The sequence below is a fragment of the Cherax quadricarinatus genome, chromosome 57, assembly GCF_038502225.1.
Source record: "Cherax quadricarinatus isolate ZL_2023a chromosome 57, ASM3850222v1, whole genome shotgun sequence".
In the NCBI taxonomy this organism is placed as follows: domain Eukaryota; kingdom Metazoa; phylum Arthropoda; class Malacostraca; order Decapoda; family Parastacidae; genus Cherax; species Cherax quadricarinatus.
Window position 1 is genome coordinate 11,268,999 of NC_091348.1, and position 23,451 is coordinate 11,292,449.

The following is a 23,451-nucleotide window of genomic DNA, read 5'->3' on the forward strand; positions in this document are numbered from 1 at the left end:
ACTGACGGAACATAATGATGGCGGTGTCATCATACTCACGGAACATAGTGTTGATAGTGTCATCATACTCTCGGAACATAATGATGATAGTGTCATCATACTGACGGAACATAATGATGGTGGGGTCATCATACTCATGGAACATAATGATGGTAGTGTCATCATACTCACGGAACATAATGATGGTAGTGTCATCATACTCACGGAACATAATGATGGTAGTGTCATCATACTGACGGAACATAATGATAACAGTGTCATCATACTCACGGAACATAATGATGGTGTCATCATACTGACGAAACGTAATGATGGTGATGTCATCATACTCACGGAACATGATGATAGTGTCGTCATACTCACGGAACATAATGATGATAGTGTCATCATACTCATCATACTCACGGAACATAGTGATGGTGGTGGAGACATCAGTGATGTTAGCAGCAACATGGGTGGTGGCATGGGTGGTGAGGCGGCAGGTAAGGTGGGCGTGGTGGTGGGCGTGAGTGAGAGCCGTCTCCGCCTGCAGCAGGTTGGTCACAGCTCCTGGACCCGTCACCTCCCAGGAGGTGTCTACCTCCTCACCCTCCAACAGCCACACCAGCGACCTCACGCGACTTTCTCCTGGGGTTAGGGAGACGTGAGGGAGACATGATGGAGTGGTTAAAGAGAGAGGGAGCGAGAAGTGAGGGAAGGAGATAGAGATAATAATAATAATAATAATAATAATAATAATAATAATAATAATAATAATAATATTATTATTATTATTATTATTATTATTATTATTATTATTATTATTATAATTCTTGGGCAATAATCCTTTTCGATCCAAGGAAAGGGAGGGTGACTCCAATTCTTTGGATCTAAAGCCGTCAACCAAAATCTTATTGAATAACATTAAAATCTAATAAAACACCAAAATAAGACCCAAGAAAAAAAATGTGACTAAAAGATTATCTTACAGTTTTTTCCAGTCATGGTAATGATAATAATGGTAATGGTAATAATGGTAATGGTAATAATGGTAATGGTAATAATGGTAATGGTAATAATGGTAATGGTAATAATGGTAATGGTAATAATGGTAATGGTAATAATAGTAATGGTAATAATGGTAATGGTAATAATGGTAATGGTAATAATAGTAATGGTAATAATGGTAATGGTAATAATGGTAATGGTAATAATAGTAATGGTAATAATGGTAATGGTAATAATGGTAATGGTAATAATGGTAATGGTAATAATGGTAATGGTAATAATGGTAATGGTAATAATGGTAATGGTAATAATGGTAATGGTAATAATAGTAATGGTAATAATGGTAATGGTATTCATTGTAATGGTAATCAAGGTAATGGTAATCATAGTAATGATAATAACGGTAATGGTAATAATGGTAAAGGTAATAATGGTAATGGTAATAATGGTAATGGTAATCATGGTAATGGTAATCATGGCAATGGTAATCATGGTAAAGGTAATAATGGTAATGGTAATAATGGTAATGGTAATCATGGTAATGGTAATCATGGTAAAGGTAATAATGGTAATGGTAATAATGGTAATGGTAATCATGGTAATGGTAATAATGGTAATGGTAATAATGGTAATGATAATCATGGTAATGGTAATCATGGTAATGGTATTCATGGTAATGGTAATCACGGTAATGGTAATCATGGTAATGGTAATCATGGTAATGGTAATAATGGTAATGGTATTCATGGTAATGGTAATCATGGTAATGATAATCATGGTAATGGTAATAATGGTAATGGTAATAAGGGTAATGGTAATAATGGTAATGGTAATAATGGTAATGGTAATCATGGAAATGGTAATCATGGTAATGGTAATCATGGTAATGGTAATCATGGTAATGGTAATCATGGTAATGGTAATAATGGTAATGGTAATAATGGTAATGGGAATCATGGTAATGGTAATCATGGTAATGGTAATTATGGTAATAGTAATAATGGTAATGGTAATCATGGTAATGGTAATTATTGTAATAGTATTAATGGTAATGGTAATAATGGTAATGGTAATCATGGTAATGGCAATCATGGTAATGGTAATCATGATAATGGTAGTCATATTAATGGTAATAATGGTAATGGTAATCATGGTAAAGGTAATCATGGTAATGGTAATCATGTTAATGGTAATCATGGTAATGGTAATTATGGTAATAGTAATAATGGTAATGGTAATCATGGTAATGGTAATTATGGTAATGATAATCATGGTATTGATAATAATGGTAATGGTAATCATGCTAATGGTAATTATGGTAATAGTAATCATGGTAATGGAAATTATTGTAATGGCAATTATAGTAATGGTAATCATGGTAATGATAATAATAGTAATAATGGTAATGGTAATCATGGTAATGGTAATCGTGGTAATGGTAATCATTGTAATGGACAGTGAACTTCATCATGACCCACCCATCATGACCCACCCATTATGACCCACCCATCATGACCCACCCATCATGATGCACCTATCACGACCCACCCATCATGACCCACCCATCATGATGCACCCATTATGACCCACCAATCATGACCCACCCATCATGACCCACCCCTCATGATCCACCCATCATGACCCACCCATCATGATCCACCTATCACGACCCACCCATCATGACCCACCCATCATGATGCACCCATTATGACCCACCAATAATGACCCACCCATCATGATGCACCTATCACGACCCACCCATCATGACCCATCCATCATGATCCACCCATCATGACGCACCCATCATGACCCACCCATCATGACCCACCCATCATGACCCACCCATCATGACCCACCCATCATGACCCACTCATCATGATGCACCTATCATGACCCATCCCATCATGACCCACCCATCATGACCCACCCATCATGACCCACCCATCATGACCCACCCATCATGACCCACCCATCATGACCCACCCATCATGACCCACCCATCATGATGCACCTATCATGACCCATCCCATCATGACCCACCCATCATGACCCACCCATCATGACCCACCCATCATGACCCACCCATCATGACCCACCCATCATGATGCACCTATCATGACCCATCCCATCATGACCCACCCATCATGACCCACCCATCATGACCCACCCGTCATGACCCACCCATCATGACCCACCCATCATGACCCACCCATCATGACCCACCCATCATGACCCACCCATCATGACCCACCCATCATGATGCACCCATCATGACCCATCCCCTCATGACCCACCCATCATGACCCATCCCATCATGACCCACCCATCATGACCCACCCATCATGACCCACCCATCATGACCCACCCATCATGACCCACCCATCATGACCCACCCATCATGATGCACCCATCATGACCCACCCATCATGATGCACCCATCATGTCCCACCCATCATGACCCACCCATCATGACCCACCCATCATGACCCACCCATCATGATGCACCCATCATGACTCACCCATTATTACAAAAAAGTAATTTTTAAAAGATGATGATATGGTATTAAGATTTACTCCTTTTGTAATAAAGAGTTCGGGATACATAAATACACATATTAAAATCAATTAATCTTTAATATATATAAATCAACTATCTTTGGTCTAGAGGTATTTGAACTATGATATATGTACATGTTACTATAATAAATTATAATTAGCATTTTATTAAAATAATAAATAATAATTCGTGACCCTACACAGGGTACAACTCTTGACACTACTGTCACTATATATATATATCTCTATGCTAAAACAATAAATTATAAATAACATTTTTATAATAATAAATTACAATCAACTGCCTCTCACGACACGAAGTCAGTCACACGACACTGTTCAGTGTACGCTACAACCAGGCCATCTTCAGTGTCCCACGACACCCTTTTCATCTCAGTGTTCCACTACGGTCCTGTGCATATCTCAGTGTTCCACTCCATCGTACGTCCCTCAGTGTCACACTACGGTCCTGGCCCAGTTCAGTGTAACACTCCAACCTTTTCTTCATGTAATGTCCCACTAAACAGCATCTGACGACTCCGGCCCACAGTTGATCAACGTAGACGGTGAGTCCACAGACATCACCGGTAGTCCAGTAAATCCTCTCCAAAGGCGGTTGACACACCGCTAGCCGAACACCATGCTGCAAGCTCACTGAATGCGGCCGTCAAGTAACTGAGGCCAACAGACTCAGTGAGCTGCGGTGAGCGGTTCTTCTAACGCCAGTCCCCTCAAGGAAGGTTCCTTGATGTTGGTGAGGGGCTCTTGATTTAGAGAATTGGATCTGTGCTCCAGTTCCCCGAATTAAGCCTGAATGCCTTCCACATCCCCCCCCCCCAGGCGCTGTATAATCCTCCGGGTTTAGCGCTTCCCCCTTGATTATAATAATAATAATTCTAACGCCAGTAGATAGGTACGATTCGGTGGTCAGGTACCTACTGCATAGACGTGTACCCTGAGGAGTTCAGGTACTTAATGTTGAAGCCAGTAGACGTGTACCCTTAGGTGTGCAGGTACCTACTGCTTAGGTGTGTACAGCGAGGCGCTCAGGTACATCATATTTCTAAAGCCAGTAGACGTGTACCCTTCGGTGGTCAGGTACCTACTGCATAGGTGTGTACAGCGAGGCGCTCTGGTACATACTGTTACTAAAGCCAGTAGACGTGTACCCTTCGGTGGTCAGGTACCTACTGCTTAGGTGTGTACAGCGAGGCGCTCTGGTACATACTGTTACTAAAGCCAGTAGACGTGTACCCTTCGGTGGTCAGGTACCTACTGCTTAGGTGTGTACAGCGAGGCGCTCTGGTACATACTGTTACTAAAGCCAGTAGACGTGTACCCTTCGGTGGTCAGGTACCTACTGCTTAGGTGTGTACCGTGAGGCACTCAGGCTCTTACTGCTCTAAGGCCGGCTCAGCAGCCCCCACATTGGGTTTGATGACGCACCCAGTGGTACTGCCGGCCGGCAGGTTAACTATTTAACCGCTAGTTTGGCAGGGGCCGCAACACCCATCATGACCCACCCATTATGATGCACCTATCACGACCCACCCATCATGACCCACCCATCATGATGCACCCATCATGACCTACCCATCATGACCCACCCATCAATGCACCTATCACGACCCACCCATCATAATCCATCCATCATGATCCATCCATCATGATCCATCTATCATGATCCACCCATCATGACCCACCCATCATGATCCATCGATCATGATCCACCCATCAAGACCCCCCATCATGATCCATCCATCGTGACCCCCCATCATGATCCATCCATCATGACCCCCATCATGATCCATCCATCATGATCCACCCATCATGACCCACCCATCATGACCCCCATCATGGTCCATCCATCATGAACCCCTCATCATGACCCACCCATCATGTCCCACCCATCATGATCCACCCATCATGACCCACCCATCATGATCCATCCATCATGATCTACCCATCATGATCCATCCATCATGATCCACCCATCATGATCCATCCATCATGACCCCCCATCATGATCCATCCATCATGACCCCCATCATGATCCATCCATCATGATCCACCCATCATGACCCATCCATCATGACCCCCCATCATGATCTATCCATCATGACTCCCCCATCATGACCCACCCACCATGACCCACCCCTCACGACCCACCCATCATGACCCACCCATCATGATGCACCCATTATGACCCACCAATCATGACCCACCCATCATGATGCACCTATCACGACCCACCCATCATGATCCATCCATCATGATCCACCCATCATGACCCACCCATTATGATCCACCCATCATGACCCACCAATCATGATCCATCCATCATGATCCACCCATCATGACCCACCAATCATGATCCATCCATCATGATCCACCCATCATGACCCACCCATCATGATCCACCCATCATGACCCACCAATCATGATCCATCCATCATGATCCACCCATCATGATCCACCCATCATGATCCACCCATCATGATCCACCCATCATAATCCACCCATCATGGTCCACCCATCATGACCCACCCATCATGACCCACCCATCATGATGCACCTATCATGACCCACCCATCATGACCCACCCATCATGACCCACCCATCATGACCCACACATCATGACCCACCCATCATGACCCACTCATCATGACCCACCCATCAAGACCTACCCATCACGACTCACCCATCATGATGCACCTATCATGACCCACCCATCATGATGCACCTATCATGACCCACCCATCATGATGCACCTATCATGACCCACACATCATGACCCACCCATCATGACCCACCCATCATGACCCACCCGTCATGACCCACCCATCATGATCCACCCATTATGACCCACCCATCATGATCCACCCATCATGACCCAACCATTATGACCTACCCATCATGGCCTAACCATTATGACACACCCATCATGACCCACCCATCATTACACACCCATCATGACGCACCCGTCATGATCCACACATCATGACCCACCCATCATGACCCACCCATCATGACCCATCCGTCATGACCCACCCATCATGATCCAGCCATCATGACCCAACCATCATGATCCACCCATTATGACCCACCCATCATGATCCACCCATTATGACCCACCCATCATGATCCACCCATCATGACCCAACCATTATGACACACCCATCATGACCCACCCATCATTAAGCACCCATCATGACCCAACTGTCATGATCCACCTATCATGACCCACCCATTATGACCCACCCATCATGATCCACCCATCATGACCCAACCATTATGACACACCCATCATGACCCACCCATCATTAAACACCCATCATGACCCACCCGTCATGATCCACCTATCATGACCCACCCATCATGACTCACCCATCACGACACACCCATCATTCCCGCAAGCAATTAAAGCACTTCCAAGTGACAGTCGACCAGTTAGATTCACTTCACTATTTGGTTAAGTCACGAAGACAATAATTCGATAACAATTAGAGAGTTTAGAAAATTTTCAGTTGTGTCCAGACTCAACTTGGCTGGTAGAGAAATCGTTCATGAAATTAATTAAGATATTCACGCAAAATCTATAGCAGTCAGGTGTGTAGAAAATCGTGTGTCTCTTCTGTTACAAGTTAAGCGTGTGGAGGTACAAGAGGAGGGAATGTGTCTAGTTTCTTCATAGTATCATAAGAACATAAGAACATAAGAAAAGAGGAACACTGCAGCAAGCCTGTTGGCCCATACTAGGCAGGTCCTTTACAATTCATCCCACTAACAAACATTTGTAGATGAATGGTTCAGAGAACCGACATGTTGATAAATTAGACACATGTGCAACTCTTGGGTATCTTTATTGAGGAAACGTTTCGCCACACAGTGGCTTCATCAGTCCATACAAAGGAGAATCTTGAAGAACAGGAGGAGAATGAGGTAATCAGTCCCTCAACCTTGACTCAAGGTTGAGGGACTGATTACCTCATTCTCCTCCTGTTCTTCAAGATTCTCCTTTGTATGGACTGATGAAGCCACTGTGTGGCGAAACGTTTCCTCAATAAAGATACCCAAGAGTTGCACATGTGTCTAATTTATCAACAAACATTTGACCAACCCAATTTTCAATGCCACCCAAGAAACAAGCTCCGATGTGCAAGTCCCTCTCAAATCCAACCCCTCCCACTCATGTACTTATCCAACCTAAATTTGAAACTACCCAAAGTCCTAGCCTCAATAACCCAACTAGGTAGACTGTTCCACTCATCAACTACCCTATTTCCAAACCAATACTTTCCTATGTCCTTTCTAAATCTAAACTTATCTAATTTAAATCCATTACTGCGGGTTCTCTCTTGGAGAGATATCCTCAAGACCTTGTTAATATCCCCTTTATTAATACCTATCTTCCACTTATACACTTCGATCAGGTCTCCCCTCATTCTTCGTCTAACAAGTGAATGTAACTTAAGAGTCTTCAATCTTTCTTCATAAGGAAGATTTCTAATGCTATGTATTAATTTAGTCATCCTACGCTGAATGTTTTCTAACGAATTTATGTCCATTCTGTAATATGGAGACCAGAATTGAGCTGCATAATCTAGGTGAGGCCTTACTAATGATGTATAAAGCTGCAGTATGACCTCTGGACTTCTGTTGCTTACACTTCTTGATATAAATCCCAGTAATCTATTTGCCTTATTACGTACGCTTAGGCATTGCTGTCTTGGTTTAAGGTTGCTGCTTACCATAACCCCCAAGTCCTTTTCGCAATCTGTATGGCTAAGTTCTACATTATTTAACTTATAAGTGCTAGGGTTATGGACACTCCCGAGCTTCAGAACCTTGCATTTATCTACACTGAACTGCATCTGCCACTTTTCTGACCAAGAGTAGAGTTTGTCTAAATCCTCCTGAAGTTCCCTAACATCTACGTTTGAATCAATTATCCTACCTATCTTCGTGTCATCGGCGAATTTGCTCATATCACTAGTAATTCCTTCATCAAGATCATTGATATATATTATAAACAACAACGGGCCCAAGACTGATCCCTGTGGAACGCCACTTGTTACTGATCCCCACTCGGATTTAACCCCATTTATGGACACTCTCTGCTTCCTGTCTGTGAGCCATGATTCGATCCACGAGAGCACCCTTCCCCCAATGCCATGAGCTGCTACTTTCTTCAACAGTCTTTGGTGCGGAACTCTATCAAATGCCTTACTAAAATCTAAGTAAATAATATCAAATTCTTTATCGTGGTCAACAGCCTCAAAAGCTTTACTGAAGAAAGTTAATAAATTAGTTAGACAAGACCGGCCTCTTGTGAATCCATGCTGAGTATCATTAATCAAGCTATGCTTATCGAGATGGCTTCTTATAATCTCAGCTATAATTGACTCTAGTAATTTGCCTACAATTGAGGTCAGGCTTATTGGGCGGTAATTTGACGGTAACGACTTGTCCCCTGTTTTAAAAATAGGAATTACATTAGCCATCTTCCACATATCAGACACTACACCTGTTTGAAGAGATAAATTAAAAATATTAGTTAATGGTTCACAGACTTCCATTTTGCATTCCTTAAGAACCCTTGAAAAAACCTCATCAGGACCCGGTGACTTATTTTGCTTCAGTCGGTCTATCTGCTTCACAACCATTTCACTAGTGACTGTGATGTTACATAATTTATCTTCTTCTGATCCACTATAAAAATTAATTACCGGAATATTATTAGTGTCTTCCTGTGTAAAACCGAGAGAAAATAATTATTTAAAATCGAGCACATTTCATTCTCTTTGTCAGTAAGATGCCCATAGTTATTTTTAAGGGGACCTATCTTATCTCTGACTTTTGTTCTATATACCTGGAAAAAACTTTTTGGGTTAGTTTTAGAATCCCTAGCAACTTTAATTTCATAGTCCCTTTTAGCTTTTCTTATCCCCTTTTTAATGTCCCTCTTAATGTCAATATACTGATTCATAAGATGACCCTCGCCTCTTTTGATACGCCTATAAATTCCTTTCTTATGCCCTAGTAGATATTTCAGCCTATTATTCATCCATTTTGGGTCATTTCTATTTGATCTAATTTCCTTATAAGGGATAAACGTTCTTTGAGCAGCATGTATTGTGTTCAGAAAACTGTCATATTGATAGCTCTCTTCGTTACCCCAGTCAACAGATGATAAGTGTTCTCTAAGCCCATCGTAATCTGCTAAGCGAAAATCTGGGACTGTTACTGAGTTATCCCTACTATCATACTTCCATTCAATTCTAAATGTAATTGATTTGTGGTCGCTAGCACCCAGTTCCTCTGAAACTTCTAAATTATTAACAAGGGATTCATTGTTTGCCAGAACTAAGTCAAGCAGGTTATTTCCCCTTGTAGGTTCTGTCACAAACTGCTTCAAAAAACAATCCTGAACTACTTCTAAGAAATCGTATGATTCTAAATTCCCAGTCAAGAAATTCCAATCAATATGACTAAAGTTAAAGTCTCCTAGAATTACTACATTATCGTGCCTTGTGGCCCTAACAATTTCCTCCCATAGTAGTCTCCCTGGTCCCTATCTAAATTTGGGGGACGGTATATCACACCTAAAATTAATTTTTCATGCCCCTCTGAAAATTCTATCCAAACAGACTCTGTATGTGTTACTTCAGACTTAATACCCGTTTTTATGCAACAGTTCAAGCGATCTCGGACATACAATGCCACCCCACCCCCCTTCCCGATACTTCTATCTACTTGGAACAATTTAAAACCCTGAATGTGACATTCTGCAGGCATGTCCCGACTTTTTGAATTAAACCACGTCTCAGTAATGGCAAATACATCTATGTTACCTGCACTAGCAACTAGTCTCAACTCGTCCATCTTATTCCTAGCACTGCGACTATTTGTGTAATAAATTTTTAATGACCCTCCTCTCTCTTTACCCTTCCTGCTCCTTTCTGTTATTCCACTAAACCTATTACTGTCCTTGTCAATTAGTGCCACTGGCTTTCCAATATCCACCTCATTTTGCCTATTACTAGTTCTCCTAGTACTCATGTTACTACCCTGCGACTTCACAGTTTTCCCGCCAAAACCCATACCACTAACTATTCCTAGTTTAAAGACCTAACAGCTCCCTCCACTGCGTTGGCCAGTGCTCCCACCCCACACCTAGATAAGTGAACCCCATCCCTGGCATACATGTCATTTCTGCCATAGAAGAGGTCCCAGTTGTCAATGAATGTTACCGCATTTTCCTTACAGTATTTGTCCAGCCAGCAATTGACACCAATTGCTCTGGACAACCATTCATTTCCAACTCCTCTCCTTGGCAAAATGCCACATATGACAGGTTTCCCACCCTTCTTCCTAATTATCTCTATTGCTGACCTATACCTGCTAATCAGGTCCTCACTCCTACGTCTGCCAACATCGTTGCCTCCAGCACTGAGACAGATAATAGGATTGCTCCCATTACCTCTCATGATGTCATCCAGACGGCTAACAATATCCTTCATCCCAGCCCCAGGAAAACACACTCTCTGCCTCCTACTCCTATCCTTCAAACAGAATGCCCTATCCATGTACCTAATCTGGCTATCCCCAACAACAACAATGTTTTTACCTTCCTTGGCGTCGTCCGTAGTGATGCTCCGAGTAGTCGACTCACATTCGCCAGGTAGCATTACACCACTTGTAGAATTCGTCATGACGTTCTCGATGGTCTTCGTTGGGGTTTCTAGGGATGTCTCACTCACGTCTGCCAATGCTTCCTTGGTGCTCGTTGTGGCATTCCCAGTAGAACACTCACATTCGTCAGGTAGCACCGAGAATGAGTTGGAAGTTTCCACGGCAGTCTTCTGGTTTCTCGTTGTTTCTGCCTCTCCAACCGTTTTCTTAATCTTCAGCTTGGTTCCATGTTGCCCGGCCACTGACCAAGCTCCCCTCTTAACCTGGGGACTCACAACAGGAGGATTACTACGAATCCTCTTGTTCTCCTCCGTTAATCGCCGTATCTCCAGTTTAGCAACTCTGAGCTCTTCTCTCAGCTGCTGGTAAAGCTGCTCAAGAGAGGGCATCCTGGTTCAGATTCACAGAGAGCACACAAACAGGTCTTCACAGAGCTAAGTACACGTCACCACTCCTCCAGGACAGATAGTTGACTTATTAAATAATAACTAGAGTAAGTATATTCATAAGTTATGATTATACTAAAGTCAGATGAAGTTGATTATAATGGATGTGAGATTTAAGATATTCCAAATATAAAGAAAATTAATTGTCTAACCGTCAGTACCAAGGGAAGGTTGGCAGCAGTGGGTCTGCCCAGGAGGTTCAGAGACTGTTGGAAAAAAGATGGTTAGAATCTCACCCAGGCGAGTATGAGACCATCTCGTGGGATAAATACGTGAGCTGTAAACTCCCTGGTTTCTTAACTGCAGGATATCAGTGCGAGACATGTTAAGAACATAAAATAGAAGGGGCACAGCGCAGGCCTACTGCAAGTACTATAATTGTTAAATATTTTAAGCACGTTATTTACATCTCTTTTATTTATTTCTGTTTTCCAGTTGTAAACTTCAAGCGGTGGTCAATAGTTGTACGTTATCCTAGAGAGTGCTAATTCAGCGCCCTCAGTCTGTCCTCGCAGAAAAGATTTCTGATACATGGGATCAACTTTGTTATCTTTCTCTGTCAGAATTATGTAATTTTCGATTCTTTTTGATAATTGTGAAAACTAAAACTTGGTGAGACTACAGTGTCAGCGGAGATTAAATCAGTGAGGCGGCTGTACTGAGTCAGTGTAGGATCAGTGAGGCGGCTGTACTGAGTCAGTGTAGGATCAGTGACGCGGCTGTACTGAGTCAGTGTAGGATCAGTGACGCGGCTGTACTGAGTCAGTGTAGGATCTGTGACGCGGCTGTACTGAGTCAGTGTAGGATCAGTGACGCGGCTGTACTGAGTCAGTGTAGGATCAGTGAGGTGGCTGTACTGAGTCAGTGTAGGATCAGTGAGGCGGCTGTACTGAGTCAGTGTAGGATCAGTGACGCGGCTGTACTGAGTCAGTGTAGGATCAGTGAGGCGGCTGTACCGAGTCAGTGTAGGATCAGTGACGCGGCTGTACCGAGTCAGTGTAGGATCAGTGACGCGGCTGTACCGAGTCAGTGTAGGATCAGTGACGCGGCTGTACCGAGTCAGTGTAGGATCAGTGACGCGGCTGTACTGAGTCAGTGTAGGATCAGTGACGCGGCTGTACTGAGTCAGTGTAGGATCAGTGACGCGGTTGTACTGAGTCAGTGTAGGATCAGTGACGCGGCTGTACTGAGTCAGTGTAGGATCAGTGAGGCGGCTGTACTGAGTCAGTGTAGGATCAGTGACGCGGCTGTACTGAGTCAGTGAAGGATTCTGTCAGCAGCTCACTCACTTTTCTCAGTAACGTCCCGTCTACATTAAGGTACATCAACGTAAGTTTTATGATAATTATCTGATAGTGGATCAGGAACTGTGAAATTTTCAGGTTCGCATCAGGTGACTTGCACATCAGAGAACTACATGTGACTCGTTATCAACAAGAGTGACCCACACGTAAAGTAAATGTTAACCATGACAGTGATTAATATTTACTTTACGCCTGTGAATGTTAACTCTACAGAATCAAGACAAGATGCACAAGAAATCTAATGGCCAGGAATACATACAAATTTTATTATCCTCTGAATTTTATAGTCAAAGATTCGCTTATAATCTTACGTCATCAATGAAAGCTAATATTTAAAGATTCCCACAAAATGTAATGTCAGAGACTCTAGTAGTGACTGATAGGCTCGTCGACTCAGCACAAGACATTAGCACAGTCACAGAGACTGTACCACAACCATCTCTGCAGCTGTCAACAGATTCAGTTTGTTTGTTGCGGCCAAACACACTCCATCATGAATATACTGACACACTAACCAAACAAACATTATCTTCCTCTTCTTGCTCTCGTTGTCCTGCTTCCTCCTCCTCCTCTTCATCCTCCTCCTTCACCTCCTCCTCCTCCTCCTCTCCTCCTCCTCCTCCTTCACCTCCTCCTCCTCCTCCTCTCCTCCTCCTCCTCCTCCTTCACCTCCTCCTCCTCCCCTTCCTCCTCCTCCTCCTCTTCCTCCTCCTTCTCCTCTTCCTCCTCCTCCTCCTTCACCTCCTCTTCCTCCTCCTCCTCTTCCTCTTCCTCCTCCTTCACCTCCTCCTCCTCCTCTAACTCTTCCTTCACCTCCTCCTCCTCCTCCTTCACCTCCTCCTCCTCTCCTCCTCCTCCTCCTTCGCCTTCTCCTCCTTCACCTCCTCCTCCTCCTTCACCTCTTCCTCCTCCTCTTCCTCCCCCTCCTCCTCCTCTTCTTCCTTCTTCTCTTTCACCTCCTCCTCCTTCACCTCCTCTTCCTCCACCTTCTCCTCCTCCAACTCCTCCTCCTCCTTCACCTCCTCCTCCTCCTCCTCTTTCACCTCCTACTCCTTCACCTCCTCCTCCTCCTCCTCCTTCACCTCCTCCTCCTAATCTTCTCCTCCTCCTCCTCCTTCACCTCCTCCTCCTTCACCTCCTCCTCCTTCTCCTCCCTCATCCTCCTCTTCCTCCTCATCATTCACCTCCTCTTCCTCCTCTTCCTCCTCTTCCTCCTCCTCTTCCTCCTTCTCCTCCACCTCCTCTTCCTCCTCCTCCTCCTTCACCTTCTCTTCCTCCTCCTTCACCTCCTCTTCCTCCTCCTCCTCCTCTTCCTCCTCCTCCTTCACCTCCTCCTCCTCCTACACCTCCTCCTTCACCTCCTCCTCCTCCTACACCTCCTCCTTCACCTCCTACACCTCCTCCTTCACCTCCTTTTCCTCCTCCTTCACCTCCTCTTCCTCCTCCTCCTTCACCTCCTCCTCCTCCTTCACCTCCTCCTCCTCCTACACCTCCTCCTCCTCCTCCTTCACCTCCTCCTCCTCCTCTTCCTCCTCATCATTCACCTCATCTTCCTCCTCCTCCTCCTCCTCCTCCTCCTCTTCCTCCTCCTCTTCCTCCTCCTCCTCCTCTTCCTCCTCCTCTTCCTCCTCCTCTTCCTCCTCCTCCTTCACCTCCTCCTCCTCCTTCACCTCCTCCTCCTCCTCCTACACCTCCTCCTCCTCCTCCTTCACCTCCTCCTCCTCCTCTTCCTCCTCATCATTCACCTCATCTTCCTCCTCCTCCTCCTCTTCCTCCTCCTCTTCCTCCTCCTCCTTCACCTCCTCCTCCTCCTTCACCTCCTCCTCCTCCTACACCTCCTCCTCCTCCTCCTTCACCTCCTCCTCCTCCTCTTCCTCCTCATCATTCACCTCATCTTCCTCCTCCTCCTCCTCCTCCTCCTCATCTTCCTCCTCCTCTTCCTCCTCCTCCTCCTCTTCCTCCTCCTCTTCCTCCTCCTCCTCCTCTTCCTCCTCATCTTCCTCCTCCTCCTCCTCCTCCTCCTCATCTTCCTCCTCCTCTTCCTCCTCCTCCTCATCTTCCTCCTCCTCTTCCTCCTCCTCCTCCTCTTCCTCCTCCTCCTCCTCTTCCTCCTCTTCTTCCTCCTCCTCCTCCTCTTCCTCCTCCTCTTCCTCCTCCTCCTTCACCTCCTCCTCCTCCTTCACCTCCTCCTCCTCCTACACCTCCTCCTCCTCCTCCTTCACCTCCTCCTCCTCCTCTTCCTCCTCATCATTCACCTCATCTTCCTCCTCCTCCTCCTCCTCCTCCTCTTCCTCCTCCTCTTCCTCCTCCTCCTCCTCTTCCTCCTCCTCTTCCTCCTCCTCCTTCACCTCCTCCTCCTCCTTCACCTCCTCCTCCTCCTACACCTCCTCCTCCTCCTCCTTCACCTCCTCCTCCTCCTCTTCCTCCTCATCATTCACCTCATCTTCCTCCTCCTCCTCCTCATCTTCCTCCTCCTCTTCCTCCTCCTCCTCCTCTTCCTCCTCCTCTTCCTCCTCCTCCTCCTCTTCCTCCTCCTCTTCCTCCTCCTCCTCCTCTTCCTCCTCCTCCTCCTCTTCCTCCTCCTCTTCCTCCTCCTCCTCCTCTTCCTCCTCCTCTTCCTCCTCCTCCTTCACCTCCTCCTCCTCCTTCACCTCCTCCTCCTCCTACACCTCCTCCTCCTCCTCCTTCACCTCCTCCTCCTCCTCTTCCTCCTCATCATTCACCTCATCTTCCTCCTCCTCCTCTTCCTCCTCCTCCTCTTCCTCCTCCTCTTCCTCCTCCTCCTCCTCTTCCTCCTCCTCCTCCTGCTCCTATTTCTAGCAAAATTAAATTTTAATTTACAAATATTTTTGTTTTAAAACTGAACTCGGGAAAATTAATCTAAAGGTGGAAATTTTTTTTTCCTCTTTTTAACAGAATTTTTTTGACATTGTTTAATACACATTTTCCCAGCAATGTCAACTTTCTTTCTCTCACTATAACTTTCTTTCTCTCACTATACCTTTCTTTCTCTCACTATACCTTTCTTTCTCTCACTATACCTTTCTTTCTCTCACTATAGCTTTCTTTCTCTCACTATACCTTTCTTTCTCTCACTATAGCTTTCTTTCTCTCACTATAGCTTTGTTTCTCTCACTATACCTTTCTTTCTCTCACTATAGCTTTCTTTCTCTCACTATAACTTTCTTTCTCTCACTATACCTTTCTTTCTCTCACTATACCTTTCTTTCTCTCACTATAGCTTTCTTTCTCTCACTATACCTTTCTTTCTCTCACTATACCTTTCTTTCTCTCACTATAGCTTTCTTTCTCTCACTATACCTTTCTTTCTCTCACTATAGCTTTCTTTCTCTAACTATAGCTTTGTTTCTCTCACTATACCTTTCTTTCTCTCACTATAGCTTTCTTTCTCTCACTATAGCTTTCTTTCTCTCACTATACCTTTCTTTCTCTCACTATACCTTTCTTTCTCTCACTATAGCTTTCTTTCTCTCACTATAGCTTTGTTTCTCTCACTATAGCTTTCTTTCTCTCACTATACCTTTCTTTCTCTCACTATAGCTTTCTTTCTCTCACTATAGCTTTGTTTCTCTCACTATACCTTTCTTTCTCTCACTATAGCTTTCTTTCTCTCACTATAACTTTCTTTCTCTCACTATACCTTTCTTTCTCTCACTATACCTTTCTTTCTCTCACTATAGCTTTCTTTCTCTCACTATACCTTTCTTTCTCTCACTATACCTTTCTTTCTCTCACTATAGCTTTCTTTCTCTCACTATACCTTTCTTTCTCTCACTATAGCTTTCTTTCTCTCACTTTAGCTTTGTTTCTCTCACTATACCTTTCTTTCTCTCACTATAGCTTTCTTTCTCTCACTATAGCTTTCTTTCTCTCACTATACCTTTCTTTCTCTCACTATAGCTTTCTTTCTCTCACTATAGCTTTGTTTCTCTCACTATACCTTTCTTTCTCTCACTATAGCTTTCTTTCTCTCACTATAACTTTCTTTCTCTCACTATACCTTTCTTTCTCTCACTATAGCTTTCTTTCTCTCACTATAGCTGTTTCTCTCACCTATAACCTTTCTTTCTCCCCACCTATAACCTTTCTTTCTCTCACTATATTCCTTTCTTTCTCTCACTATAGCCTTTCTTTCTCTCACTACAGCCTTTCTTTCTCCTCACTATAGCCTTTCTTTCCTCTCCGCTTGTAAACAACAATTATAGCTCTTGCGGCCGCAACATATGCTTTTGCCTGCGACCCCAACCAATATCACCATTGACAACATCCTCACTGTGCGGCAACCAATATCGCCGTTGGGCGCGAACATCTCCCACTGTAACGGCGCAATAATCGCTTGGCAAACAAACCATGTCGCTGTAGGCGCCGACAATATCACCTGTTGCGGCGCAACTATAGCTTCGCTTTTGCGAAACAATATCGCACCAATTGACAACATGTCGCTGTTAAGCAATTAATATCCCGCTCTGCCGCAACTTAATATATGAGCCTTATGTCACTCTGCGAACCAATAATATCGCTCTGCACAACATATCGCGAAGACTATACCTTTCTTTCTCTCACTATACCTTTCTTTCTCTCACTATAGCTTTGTTTCTCTCACTATACCTTTCTTTCTCTCACTATAGCTTTCTTTCTCTCACTATAACTTTCTTTCTCTCACTATACCTTTCTTTCTCTCACTATACCTTTCTTTCTCTCACTATAGCTTTCTTTCTCTCACTATACCTTTCTTTCTCTCACTATACCTTTCTTTCTCTCACTATAGCTTTCTTTCTCTCACTATACCTTTCTTTCTCTCACTATAGCTTTCTTTCTCTCACTTTAGCTTTGTTTCTCTCACTATACCTTTCTTTCTCTCACTATAGCTTTCTTTCTCTCACTATACCTTTCTTTCTCTCACTATACCTTTCTTTCTCTCACTATAGCTTTCTTTCTCTCACTATACCTTTCTTTCTCTCACTATAGCTTTCTTTCTCTCACTTTAGCTTTGTTTCTCTCACTATACCTTTCTTTCTCTCACTATAGCTTTCTTTCTCTCACTATACCTTTCTTTCTCTCACTATACCTTTCTTTCTCTCACTATAGCTTTCTTTCTCTCACTATACCTTTCTTTCTCTCACTATAGCTTTCTTTCTCTCACTATAGCTTTCTTTCTCTCACTATACCTTTCTTTCTCTCACTATAGCTTTCTTTCTCTCACTTTAGCTTTGTTTCTCTCACTATACCTTTCTTTCTCTCACTATAGCTTTCTTTCTCTCACTATAGCTTTCTTTCTCTCACTATACCTTTCTTTCTCTCACTATAGCTTTCTTTCTCTCACTATAGCTTTCTTTCTCTCACTATACCTTTCTTTCTCTCACTATACCTTTCTTTCTCTCACTATAGCTTTCTTTCTCTCACTATACCTTTCTTTCTCTCACTATAGCTTTCTTTCTCTCACTATACCTTTCTTTCTCTCACTATAGCTTTCTTTCTCTCACTATACCTTTCTTTCTCTCACTATAGCTTTCTTTCTCTCACTATAGCTTTGTTTCTCTCACTATACCTTTCTTTCTCTCACTATAGCTTTCTTTCTCTCACTATACCTTTCTTTCTCTCACTATAGCTTTCTTTCTCTCACTATACCTTTCTTTCTCTCACTATAGCTTTCTTTCTCTCACTATACCTTTCTTTCTCTCACTATACCTTTCTTTCTCTCACTATAGCTTTCTTTCTCTCACTATACCTTTCTTTCTCTCACTATAGCTTTCTTTCTCTCACTATACCTTTCTTTCTCTCACTATACATTTCTTTCTCTCACTATACCTTTCTTTCTCTCACTATACCTTTCTTTCTCTCACTATACCTTTGTTTCTCTCACTATACCTTTCTTTCTCTCACTATAGCTTTCTTTCTCTCACTATACCTTTCTTTCTCTCACTATAGCTTTGTTTCTCTCACTATACCTTTCTTTCTCTCACTATAGCTTTCTTTCTCTCACTATACCTTTCTTTCTCTCACTATAGCTTTGTTTCTCTCACTATACCTTTCTTTCTCTCACTATACCTTTCTTTCTCTCACTATACCTTTCTTTCTCTCACTATACCTTTGTTTCTCTCACTATACCTTTGTTTCTCTCACTATACCTTTCTTTCTCTCACTATACCTTTCTTTCTCTCACTATAGCTTTCTTTCTCTCACTATACCTTTCTTTCTCTCACTATACCTTTCTTTCTCTCACTATACCTTTCTTTCTCTCACTATACCTTTCTTTCTCTCACTATACCTTTCTTTCTCTCACTATACCTTTCTTTCTCTCACTATACCTTTCTTTCTCTCACTATACCTTTCTTTCTCTCACTATACATTTCTTTCTCTCACTATAGCTTTGTTTCTCTCACTATACCTTTCTTTCTCTCACTATAGCTTTCTTTCTCTCACTATAGCTTTGTTTCTCTCACTATACCTTTCTTTCTCTCACTATAGCTTTGTTTCTCTCACTATACCTTTCTTTCTCTCACTATAGCTTTCTTTCTCTCACTATAGCTTTCTTTCTCTCACGATAGCTTTCTTTCTCTCACTATAGCTTTCTTTCTCTCACGATAGCTTTCTTTCTCTCACTATAGCTTTGTTTCTCTCACTATACCTTTCTTTCTCTCACTATACCTTTCTTTCTCTCACTATAGCTTTCTTTCTCTCACTATAGCTTTCTTTCTCTCACTATAGCTTTCTTTCTCTCACGATAGCTTTCTTTCTCTCACTATACCTTTCTTTCTCTCTCACTATAGCTTTGTTTCTCTCACTATAGCTTTCTTTCTCTCACTATAGCTTTCTTTCTCTCACTATAGCTTTCTTTCTCTCACTATAGCTTTCTTTCTCTCACTACAGCTTTCTTTCTCTTACTATAGCTTTTTCTCACTACAGCTTTCTTTCTCTCACTACAGCTTTCTTTCTCTCACTACAGCTTTCTTTCTCTCACTATACCTTTCTTTCTCTCACTACAGCTTTCTTTCTTTCATTATAGCTTTGTTTCTCTCACTATACCTTTCTTTCTCTCACTATAGCTTTCTTTCTTTCATTATAGCTTTCTTTCTCTCACTATAGCTTTCTTTCTCTCAGTATAGCTTTCTTTCTCTCACTATAGCTTTCTTTCTCTCACTATACATTTCTTTCTCTAACTACAGCTTTCTTTCTCTCACTATAGCTTTCTTTCTCTCACTATAGCTTTCTTTCTCTCACTATAGCTTTCTTTCTTTCATTATAGCTTTCTTTCTCTCACTACAGCTTTCTTTCTCTCACTACAGCTTTCTTTCTCTCACTACAGCTTTCTTTCTCTCACTATAGCTTTCTTTCTCTCACTATAGCTTTCTTTCTCTCACTATAGCTTTCTTTCTCTCACTATAGCTTTCTTTCTTTCATTATAGCTTTCTTTCTCTCACTACAGCTTCTCTTTCTCTCACTACAGCTTTCTTTCTCTCACTAAAGCTTTCTTTCTCTCACTACAGTTTTCTTTCGCTCAATATAGCTTTCTTTCTCTCACTACAGCTTTCTTTCACTCACCATAGCTTTCTTTCTCTCATAACAGCTTTTTTTCGCTCACTATAGCATTCTTTCTCTCACTACAGCTTTCTTTCTCTCACTATAGCTTTCTTTCTCTCACTATAGCTTTCTTTCTCTCACTACAGCTTTCTTTCTCTCACTACAGCTTTCTTTCTCTCACTACAGTTTTCGTTCTCTCACTATATCTTTCTTTCTTTCACTACAGCTTTCTTTCTCTCACTACAGCTATCTTTCTCTCACTATAGCTTTCTTTCTCTCATTACAGCTTTCTTTCTCTCACTACAGTTTTCTTTCTCTCACTATACCTTTCTTTCTTTCACTACAGCTTTCTTTCTCTCACTACAGCTTTCTTTCTCTCACTATAGCTTTCTTTCTCTCACTATAGCTTTCTTTCTCTCACTATAGCTTTCTTTCTCTCACTACAGCTTTCTTTCTCTCAATACAACTTTCTTTCTCTCACTACAGTTGTCATTCTCTGGCTATACCTTTCTTTTTCTCACTATAACTTTCTTTCTCTCACTACAGCTTTCTTTCTCTCACTATAACTTTCTTTCTTTCACTACAGCTTTCTTTCTCTCACTATAGCTTTCTTTCTCTCACTATAGTTTTCTTTCTCTCACTACAGCTTTCTTTCTTTGACTACAGCTTTCTTTCTCACATAGCTTTCTTTTTCTCAATAGAGCTTTCTTTCTTTCACTACAGCTTTCTTTCTCTCATTAGAGCTTTCTTTCACTACAGCTTTGTTTTTCTCACTACAGCTTTCTTTATCTCACTACAGCTTTCTTTCTCTCATTATAGCTTTCTTTCACTACAGCTTTCTTTTTCTCACTACAGCTTTCTTTCTCTCACTACAGCTTTCTTTCTCTCACTACAGCTTTCTTTCTCTCTTTATAGCTTTCTTTCACTACAGCTTTCTTTCTCTCACTACAGCTTTCTTTCACTACAGCTTTCTTTCTCTCACTACACCTTTCTTTCTCTCACTACAGCTTTCTTTCTCTTACTATAGCTTTTTCTCACTACAGCTTTCTTTCTCTCACTACATCTTTCTTTCTCTCACTACACCTTTCTTTCACTGGAGCTTTCTTTCTCCCACTATAGCTTTCTCTCACTACAGCTTCTTTCTCTCACTACAGCTTTCTTTCTCTCACTACAGCTTTCTTTCTATCTTTATAGCTTTCTTTCACTACAACTTTCTTTCTCTCACTAGAGCTTTCTTTCTCTCATTATAGCTTTCTTTCTCTCACTGCAGCTTTCTTTCTCTCACTACATTTTTATTTCTCTCACTACAGTTTTCTTTCTCTCACTGTAGCTTTCTTACTCTCACTGGAGCTTTCTTTCTCTCTCAATAGCTTTCTTTCTGTCATTATAGCTTTCTTTCACTACAACATTATTTCTCTCACTACAGCTCTCTTTCTCTCACTACAGCTTTCGTTCTTTCACTACAGCTTTGTTTTTCTCACTACAGCTTTCTTTCTCTCACTACAGCTTTCTTTCTCTCATTATAGCTTTCTTTCACTACAGCTTTCTTTTTCTCACTACAGCTTTCTTTCTCTCACTACAGCTTTCTTTCTCTCACTACAGCTTTCTTTCTCTCTTTATAGCTTTCTTTCACTACAGCTTTCTTTCTCTCACTACAGCTTTCTTTCACTAAAGCTTTCTTTCTCTCACTACACCTTTCTTTCTCTCACTACAGCTTTCTTTCTCTTACTATAGCTTTCTCTCACTACAGCTTTCTTTCTCTCACTACATCTTTCTTTCTCTCACTACACCTTTCTTTCACTGCAGCTTTCTTTCTCCCACTATAGCTTTCTCTCACTACAGCTTCTTTCTCTCACTACAGCTTTCTTTCTCTCACTACAGCTTTCTTTCTATCTTTATAGCTTTGTTTCACTACAACTTTCTTTCTCTCACTACAGCTTTCTTTCTCTCATTATAGCTTTCTTTCTCTCACTACATTTTTATTTCTCTCACTACAGTTTTCTTTCTCTCACTGTAGCTTTCTTACTCTCACTGGAGCTTTGTTTCTCTCTCAATAGCTTTCTTTCTGTCATTATAGCTTTCTTTCACTACAGCATTATTTCTCTCACTACAGCTCTCTTTCTCTCACTACAGCTTTCTTTCTCTCACTGCAGCTTTTTTCTCTCACTACAGCTTTCTTTCTCTCACTATAGCTTTTTCCTCTCACTACAGCTTTCTTTCTGTCATTATAGCTTTCTTTCACTACAGCATTATTTCTCTCACTACAGCTTTCTTTCTCTCATTATAGCTTTCTTTCTCTCACTACAGCTTTCTTTCTCTCACTACATTTTTATTTCTCTCACTACAGTTTTCTTTCTCTCGCTGTAGCTTTCTTACTCTCACTGGAGCTTTGTTTCTCTCTCAATAGCTTTCTTTCTGTCATTATAGCTTTCTTTCACTACAGCATTATTTCTCTCACTACAGCTCTCTTTCTCTCTCTACAGCTTTCTTTCTCTCACTATAGCTTTCTTTCTCTCACTGCAGCTTTCTTTCTCTCATTATAGCTTTCTCTCACTGCAGCTTTCTTTCTCTCACTACAGCTTTCTTTCTCTCACTACAGCTTTCTTTCTCTCACAACAGCTTTCTTTCTCTCACTACAGCTTTTTTTCTCTCACTACAGCTTTCTTTCTCTCACAACAGCTTTCTTTCTCTCACAAAAGCTTTCTTTCTCTCACAAGAGCTTTCTTTCTCACACAACAGCCTTCTTTCTTTCACAAGAGCTTTCTTTCTCTCACAACAGCTTTCTTTCTCTCACAAGAGCTTTCGTTCTCTTATTATAGCTTTCTTTCTCTCATTATTGCTTTCTTTATCTCATTATAGATTTCTTTCTCTCATTATAGCTTTCTTTCTCTCATTATAGATTTCTTTCTCTCATTATAGCT

At 42.1% G+C, this 23,451-nt stretch overlaps 1 protein-coding gene across 3 annotated transcripts in view; it reads right to left on the reverse strand.

Annotated features, from left to right (window-relative positions):
* The window catches only part of LOC128693388 (uncharacterized), an 831,955-nt gene that overhangs the window by 134,509 nt on the left and 673,995 nt on the right, over positions 1–23,451 (reverse strand). For all 3 annotated transcript variants that reach the window (XM_070097363.1, XM_070097364.1, XM_070097362.1), the window contains one exon: positions 406–627. In XM_070097363.1, coding sequence (XP_069953464.1) covers positions 406–627 — 222 coding nt within the window. The remainder of the gene's footprint in view (positions 1–405; positions 628–23,451) is intronic.